This window comes from Musa acuminata, chromosome BXJ2-10 (assembly GCF_036884655.1).
Source record: "Musa acuminata AAA Group cultivar baxijiao chromosome BXJ2-10, Cavendish_Baxijiao_AAA, whole genome shotgun sequence".
NCBI lineage: Eukaryota > Viridiplantae > Streptophyta > Magnoliopsida > Zingiberales > Musaceae > Musa > Musa acuminata.
Genome location: NC_088347.1, coordinates 35844977 through 35854108, shown reverse-complemented (window position 1 = coordinate 35854108; position 9132 = coordinate 35844977). Strand labels below are relative to the sequence as shown.

The 9132-nt window shown below is 37.5% G+C and overlaps 1 protein-coding gene and 1 non-coding gene across 2 annotated transcripts; one reads left to right on the top strand and one right to left on the bottom strand.

The window, feature by feature from the left end:
- Positions 1 to 5966: 5966 nt before the first annotated feature.
- On the top strand, positions 5967 to 7570 carry LOC135625815 (polygalacturonase-like). The gene is made up of 6 exons (XM_065130902.1): positions 5967 to 5993; positions 6053 to 6169; positions 6569 to 6700; positions 6785 to 6934; positions 7135 to 7342; positions 7434 to 7570. The coding sequence occupies exons 1-6, from the start codon at positions 5967 to 5969 to the stop codon at positions 7568 to 7570; spliced, it is 771 nt and encodes a 256-aa protein (XP_064986974.1).
- A 925-nt stretch (positions 7571 to 8495) lies between these two features.
- On the bottom strand, positions 8496 to 8576 carry TRNAL-AAG (transfer RNA leucine (anticodon AAG)). The gene has a single exon. It is a non-coding gene; the product is annotated as a tRNA-Leu (tRNA).
- Between the last annotated feature and the right edge of the window lie 556 nt (positions 8577 to 9132).

Genomic DNA, 9132 nt, shown 5'->3' with positions numbered 1-9132 from the left:
CTCCAATCCCTATGAACAGATGAGGGGTTGATGTTGTACGATTGCGTGGGGGAAATATATTTATTTATTTCTTAAGAATGTGTCTTTTATCTCCGCCGTCTCCTCACTTATTTTCTGCTCTGTATGTACTGTAGATGACAAACTGTTTTATATTATTTCGTGCAATCTCTACGAGCATCTTTTCTATAACCTATAAACAAGTGGGATGGCTCCGAGCTCTCGTGATGGAAGCGATAGATATCAGTCTCAGAAATTGTCTTCCAACCCTTCAAAGAGAAGATGGAAGCCTACTCAGTCTGGATTCAATTTCCAGGCTTACCTATACAACTCCTAATCGCAGGTATCTTATGTACGCTACCTTCCAAGGTAGGGAAACCATTGAAGGTTGATCAGGTTACTTTGTCTAGGACTAGAAGTAGTATGTACGTAGTAAGAGTGATGCTGGATAGGTGTCTAATGCGGAAGGCTCGATTAAGGTTTCGGAGGAGCATCCCGAGATTGAAGATTATTCTATGTATGGGACGTGGGTTCTTGGTTGAGTGGTGACTAACTTTATCTTTATCTTTCTATTATATGGGTTCTTGGTTGAACAGTAACTCTTTTATCTTTCTATCATACGGATTCTTGGTTGAATGGTGACTTGCTTATCGAGGGTCGGCACCTTCGTCGAAACAGCTAGAGAGTGGGTGTTGTCAGGTGAGATTGTTACTTTGGGCGAGCTGCAACGAGGTCCAAAGTATAGCAAATGTCAGGTGAAAATGAACTCGATATTGCATAAGGTTTGGTCCCATACGAATGACTATTATATGCACGGGGACGGGTCTGAGGAGCATCGACTGTTTATTTTACGTGATCATAACATTTTTTGTAGTCAAATAAATAAATATTATTTTATTAATATGTATAACTTATAAATATTTATTATGATTCACTTATTCATCATATCACTATTATGATTCACTTATTCATTAAATCACTATGTCTCCTAGGTTTTATTGAGAAACATAGTGATACTAACTCAAAGATAAATCTAACTAGTTCTATGTAGCGATAGAGGAAGATTTGCTTTCCACTTAAATCTAATTTATTATTGGAAGATTGTTCTAAAAAAAAATAAAAAAATTTCAACAATATTAAGTGGGAATTCAAAAAAAAGGCTAAGTTGACATCGGTAATTGTAGATAGATAAAACATAAAATGAGAGTGGAATTTGAACCCATGCCCTTTCGGATCAGAACCTTAATCTGACGTCTTAGACCAACTCAGCCATCTCAACTAATATTTGAATGGTCAATCTTATATCCTATATATGTTTAAAGTACTAAGTGACCCGAACAAGTCTTCGATATGAGTAGATGAACCGAACCGAACCGAACCAAAACATCGGTTAAACCCAACGGGACCGATATGAGTAGATGAACCGAACCGAACCGAACCAAAACATCGGTTAAACCCAACGGGACCGATACTATATTGGCCTCATAGCACCAAGTACATGACAGTATAGGCTACGTATAATGTTGTATTTGTTTATATTTTTTTCATTTAATACTCGATCCACATTTGATTTACCAAGTCTCGATACTGATTCAAAACCTGAGTGTCACAGTATCGGTGTACGAAATTACCAACTTTGGTGATGACAACCTCACCTCTTATATATATGTTATAAATATTATAAAATATAAAAATTTCTCAGACATGGTGTAATGATTTTTGGTATATATGGACTAAGATAAATCAAATGATTTTGATCCTACAATGGACCTATATCGTGTTGTGAGCAATTTAGTCAAAATGCTCGATGCATGTCCTTACCTCTTTTTAGTCTTTGTTTTTCATTGTTTTTGATATTTTTGAGTGATTTTTTTTAGCAACGTGTATGGAGCAAAAAATACTATCATCATTTCCATTTTGGTTTATTATCTGTGTTTCTAATTTATAACTCGATTACATTTTTATTTCATATCACAAAGCTGTCAAACAAAAATTAACTTGTGGCACATGGAACTATTTTTTTATATTTTTTCCTTGGAATCGCCTAGTGCCATCAGAGTGGATAGAGCCTTGTGTGTATATGTCTGAGGGGTGATATAAGGGGTGATATAATGTCTTTAGAATGCCTATCTTCTATTTGACAAAAGTGTTAGGTGAATATTCGGCTTGTATCTACCTATAAAACTCTTTTTGTATATGCTCGTTTAACCCATTTTTTAGTCTTTTATGCTTAATAAAAGCTGATTCTTTTATGTTACTTATGATCTCAATTATTATATACTTTTAAAGTACAACAATGATATATCACCCACCCATTCATCTTTCTAACATTATTTTCTTTATGTAGATTCTTTGTAGATTACATGAGGTTAATGTCTAGGCTAACCCTTATAAACAAATATCACTTAGGTGTCGTATACCTTAGGTAATCTCAACTAAGGACATGATAAAGTTATATTAGTTCAAGTTAAGCAAACATCAAATCATCATAGCAGAATAGGGTGGCAAAACTAGCATTGTTGTACAAGATAGCAACGACAATACGAGACTCGCACCTAATGAGACAAGGATGAAGGCATTTTTTATTATTTGGATGGTTATGAGATTGGGATAGGTAGAACACTTACCACATCGTTTTATACCCACATTGTCTATGTGGGCCAAGATGTTGGGCCTAAATGTTGATCGGGTCAATCGTCCACCTAATTCAAATCAGGCTGAATTAAGCCTTGGTTGAGTTGATTGAAAGTCATTTGGTTCGATTGAACCAAATAATATGGTATTAACAAATATTATTATTTATATTTAGATATATTTATATTTAAATATTATTATAACATATAAATTTTATACATATTATTATTATTATTTATACATTTTAATTTTTTAATTAATTTTGATAATAAATTTATTTAAAAAAATAGATTAATTATGTGAATATGAAAAACTTATGAGTTTTTTTGCCCCAAATGAGGATTCCCCATCCTTACCCTAGCCCCATCTAAATGGGTGGGGATGAGGAACGAGGGATGAGATGGGGATGTGGAACGAGAAAGCACTTCTCACTCTGCCTCACCTTGTTGACATTTTTAATCATTTCAGATAAATGGATGAGCATTCATGTAAACAAGTAAAGTCACTCAAGAGTAGCATGGAATTTGTAATGATATTTTAATAAAGCAAATGTTTTTTCATACAAAAGAGGCACAAGTTGAAGGGTATCCTAAACGACATTGATATGAAATATTTTTGCAATCAATCCCCATCCACCAACTAACCACCTCAGAAGTACTGACATGGAAGAAACATGTTGAATCACCCTTCACGAGGCAATGACATGGAGGTAGTTATGGTTTACCGACCTCCATGGATAATAGTCCACGGGAGATCATTTGGACTGACCCTATCAACCTTCGTGGCCAATAGTTCATGGAGGTCGTTTAGGGCTATCCCTCCTTTTGTTGTCCCCGTGGACTTGTCCACGGGAGCTTATTCAGGCCTATTGCCCATGTAGACAAAACACAAAAGGAGGGATGTTGAGGTCATTATGGAGGATCTCCTCAACCGATTTGGTATAAAAGCTAATCCTCGGTGTCAACCTAGGGGTCGAATATCTTTCTAAAAAGCTCTCACAAACCCATATAATTTTTTGAACTAACTTGCGTACCGGAAGGGTTAGGTAGGGAAACTCCTCTCGACATTGACCTTCGTGTAGGAACCTACTAAGAAGCCAAATCCACCTCGGCCCAACCTCAAGACCACATCAGAGACACCTCAACCATGATAAAGCTGCCACAAGGGTTCATCAGACATCTCTATGCATTCGATATACGACCAAGCCGAGCTAACTTAACTATCGATGGTGCATCTCCTCAATAATTTAGCCATAGAATGAGGGCTCTGAATATCACAGGAACATTCACCTATGAAACCTCTCCACAAACTCTCTATTGAGGAGTCTCTAGGACACAATGGACCCACCTTAGGATGAGACAGTCTCTAGATCAATTGACATCATCATCGATGGACCCACAATAGGATCGTCTAGATCAATTGATCGAGGATAGTCCTGAGCTGTCGTTGACATCATCATCGGTGGACCCACCTTAGGATGAGATAGTTCTTTAGGACACTAAGCTTATATTCGAGTGAGAAACGCCCGAGGCTAAAAAAAGATTAAAAAAAAACTTTTAGAGAAAAAAAAGTGGAGAAGGGGATGGGGGTATTTTTTTTATTACTTGCACGGTTATGGGTTGAAGACAAGTAAAAAGCATATATGAGGTAAAAAATACTATTATCAATCCCATTTTTTATTTATGTTTTTAATTTTTGTTTCTGTCTTGTAAAATATAAAAAAGATTATGGTTGTGTTGCATAGTATGAATGGGAAAATAGTCCAAAATAACCTTATTCTCATGTATCACAAGTTAATTTTTGATTAACAGCCTTACGGTGTGAAACGCCAACTATCTTAATATTTTGGAACCCATTGGGTGGCACTAAGGTAAATGGGGCATTTGGTATATGTCTGATGGGTGATACAATGTCTTTAGTCTATCAACTTTCTGTTTGACGAAAGTGCTCGATTAGGTTTGCATCTGCCTTTATAATCCCCTTTATATACTCTCATTCAACCTTATATTTGAGAGTCTTTTGTGCCTAATAAAAGGTGACTATTTTGTGTTATTTACTGTGTCAGAGATATCGTATCCTTTTCGTATGTGACGATGACATATCATGCATATATTCATCTTTATCTTTTTAACATTTTTATTTTTCTATGCAGATCATTGGACCTACATGATGGTGTACGTTTTGTATTTCTTTTCCTTTTTATGGTATAGTACCAGTACACAAATTATAGGTAATGACAACCTCTCATGTTCCGTATCTAATATTTTACGTTCCTCGGTCCTTTAATATTACAATAAGCTTTATAAAAAGATGTACTTGCAATATCATTTTAAATAGAACTTTTTTTCTATTAATATATTATTATTGGTTATGATATATCTAATGGTTTACGTGAATAAATGAGACAAAAGATTATAAGTCCATCTTCAATGGGAAATGTGGGGTTCATTCTTCCTCATTTATTTTTGTTTTTTGTATCTTTCAAATTTTCCCTTCATTTTATCTCTTAGTTTTATATCATTTTACATTCTTGCAATCAAGTAATTTCTACCCAGTTGTACCTTCTAATTCTCTCTCTCTCTCTCTCTCTCTCTCTCTCTCTCTCTCTCTCTCTCTCTCTCTTTCTATATACATATATATATATATGGTAATTGTTAAATAAATGGAAAGTGATTAATCTCTGCATTGGGCCTAAAATTGCTTCTTTCTATATATATATATATATATATATATATATTTATTTATTTATATATATATATATATATATCCTTCTTTCTATCAACCAAATTCATTTATTGTGGTGGCATAAAGATTAAGGCACGTCAGAATTTGGATAATGAAGAATAACAAAATTCATCTCATGACTCAATTACGTAGCATTAATTAATAATAAATAATATTCCGTATTGTCTCAATAGGGCATACATTTGAATCCAATAACCAAAAAAAAAAAATATAATATTTTCTTACTTACTATAACTTTTTGGCATATAATGGGCATTTCCACAAATGAGAAGCGATTGATGCTTCATTTCTGCATTCTTCGAATTCTACATTCTTTCTACTTTGCAAATTCATTGCCTGTGATTAAATATGACAATGATTCGTAATACCTCAAACAGCATTGTGTCAATTGGCCATTTTTGTAATTACATTCAATGACAAATACAAGTAAGACATAATAATATTTTCTTCCACCATAGAACATTTTACTTTTTGGTTAATCCTTAATTGCATGAGTTGATCGGCAGCGTTATAAAAATGGAGACGATGTAGCAACGATCTAACTCAGAATCGAATCAAGTAGATCTCGGTGCGGCAAGTGCTCGGAGACGATGGTGAGTACGCATGCGTTTCTTCTGGTATTTGTGGTGGTACGTCCTCAACTAGTTTCTCTTCCTTGTGTCATCGACATTGACAGGCTGCTCTGGCGGTGCTCGGTCTGTTGCTGCTAAGTCTAAGTGCTGCTGTTGGATACAAGACTTACAACGTTCTCGACTTTAAGGCCGTGGGTGATGGCCAAACTGATGATACTAATGTAAGCTCGCTCGCTCGCTCTCTCTCTCTCTCTCTCTCTCTCTCTCGGGGATGAGATCGGCAGCACAGTCCTCTGCATAGAGGTGGAGTTAATAGGTCACGAAATACTACATCAGCCATGGCAGCAGCATGGTGGAGTCAAGCTCACCATTCTTGTCAGAGAGCCAAATCTAGAATGTTACTTGCGAAGTGGATTCAATTGATATGGTATCAAGATTCATATGTAACTGAGAATAATTGTTATAAACCATTAATAATGATTGGGAATCTTGATCTCAAAACCCATCACAGAAGCATTTTTTTTCATTCATGCATGCATTACGTAAGAAGAAGGTAGTATCGTGTTGCATGTTGTTCGTTCCTTCTTCTTCCTCCTCATGATCCAGGTATTGACTTGCAGGCGTTCGTACAAGCATGGGCAGCAGCTTGTGCAGATACCAGATCACCGGTGATTCTCGTCCCTTCAGGGAAGACGTTCTTGATAGGTGAAATAACACTGTCGGGCCCCTGCAAATCCAGCATTGATTTTCGGGTGAATTGTTAAGAGATGCTATAGTGGAGCTTGGAAACACTATCTGTGAATTCCTTCCTCAAAAGGAAATGCTTGTTTTTGCAGCTACAAGGGGACATTGTGGCACCAAATTCGAAGTGGACGAACGATAAGGCCAGCTTGTTGACCTTCACGTTCGTGAACCGTCTGATCGTGCACGGCTACGGGCAGATCGATGGCAGAGGCCAACTCTGGTGGGACCTCTTCGACAAAAAGGTGGACACGTTGATCCAAACTCTATTGTCACCTTCCTCGCATCTTGTCTGACCTACTGACTGTTTGCTTTCTTGTCTCTGTCAACCACAGCAAGTTTCGCGTCGGCCTTTCGTAAGTGTCAACCTCACTGATGAGACCTACGTAACACTGTTGATCTTAGAACGAAGCCATTCTGATCTCGTGTTATTGTGTTTGGTCAGATCTTAACCTTCCATCACTGCAACGATCTTTATGTGAGAGGAATAACGATAAAGAACGGCCCCGATAAGCATATGACCTTCTTCAAATGCGTCGGCGTGACGATTAGCTGGGTCAAGATAGCAGCGCCGGGCGACAGCCCCAACACAGACGGGATGTTCTTCTCCGGGTGCCAGAACGTCGACGTCTCCGGCTCAATTATCGGAACAGGTCAGTATCGGCTGTTCTCTGAGGTCGATTAGTGCTGCTGCATGCTACTCCTCGATCGTCCTGATGCATTCTTGAATTGCCATGAGTGCAGGAGATGATTGCGTAGCTATCGGCCCCGACTGCTCAAAGATCAACATCAACCGCGTCCATTGCGGCCCTGGCCATGGCTTCAGGTACTTCATTGCTATGCTCATCAAGAAGAAGAGCCTCTACTATTCTGCTAGCTAGATTTCTCATGATGTTTCTTCACAGCATTGGAAGTCTGGGAAGGGATGGTGCGGAACAATCAGTTGAGAACATTCGTGTATCCGATTCCAGTGTAACAGATGCTCTCACAGGCGCAAGAATCAAGACATGGCAGGGAGGATCTGGATATGTCAGAGGCATCGTGTTTGAGAATATGAGGCTCTACTCGGTTAAGACGCCAATTATGATCGACCAATTCTACTGTAATGGTAACAGTTGCCAAAACCAAGTAAGTATTTGACATGAATGCTATCCATCTTACTATATCAGCTCATATTAGTGATCATTTGACTTGGGGAAAAACGCTGGAAAATAGACCTCCGCGGTGGCAATAAGCGACGTGCAGTTTGTGAATTTTTCTGGGACGACCACCACGGAGAACCCCATCAAAATACTCTGCAGCAAGAGCGTTCCATGTAAAGGCATCCACCTGGAGAATGTGAAGCTCTCCATGGTTGGAGGGACAACTCCAGTGAAATCTGTTTGCATCAATGCCAACGACTGCCAATTCACTCGAGTCGACCCAGACGTCCAATGTGTTGCTGGATAGACGACTTTCATACTGTCGATCGAAAGTTCCAATTACTTGTTGTTTTGGAATATGTTATACACTTTAATGCTTTGGAATTATCCTCCAATCCCTATGAACAGATGAGGGGTTGATGTTGTACGATTGCGTGGGGGAAATATATTTATTTATTTCTTAAGAATGTGTCTTTTATCTCCGTCGTCTCCTCTCTTATTTTCCGCTCTGTATGTACTGTAGATGACAAACTGTTTTATATTATTTCGTGCAATCTCTACGAGCATGTTTTCTGACCAACTCGGCCATCTCATTTGTGAATCTTATGTTTTATATACATTTAAAATAATTTAGTAATTGTAGGTAGATAGAACATAAAATATTTGTTGAGAGTGGGATTTGAACCCACGCCCTTTCGGACCAGAACCTTAATCTGGCGCCTTAGACCAACTCGGCCATCTCAACTTATGTTTGAATTATTAATTCTATTTTTTATATATATTTAAAGTACTAAGTGACCCCATGGTATGAGTAGATGAACCGAACCGAACCGAACCGAACAAAAACATCGGTTAAACCCAATGGGACCGATATTATATTGGCCTCATAGCACCAAGTACATGACAGTATAGGCTCCGTATAATGTTGTATTTGTTTATATTTTTTTCTTTTAATACTCGATCCACATTTGATTTACCAAGTCTCGATACTGATTCAAAACCTGAGTGTCACAGTATAGGTGCACGAAATTACCAACTTTGGTGATGACAACCTCACCTCTTATATACATGTCATAAAAATTTCTCTGTAATGATTTTTGGTTTATATGGACCAAGATAAATCGAATGATTTTGATCCTACAATGGACCTATATCGTATTGTGAGCAATTTAATCAAAATTCTCGATGCATGTCCTTACCTCTTTTTAGTCTTTGTTTTTCATTGTTTTTGATATTTTTGAGTGATTTTTTTTGGCAACGTGTATGGAGCAAAAAATACTATCATCATTTCCATTTTGGTT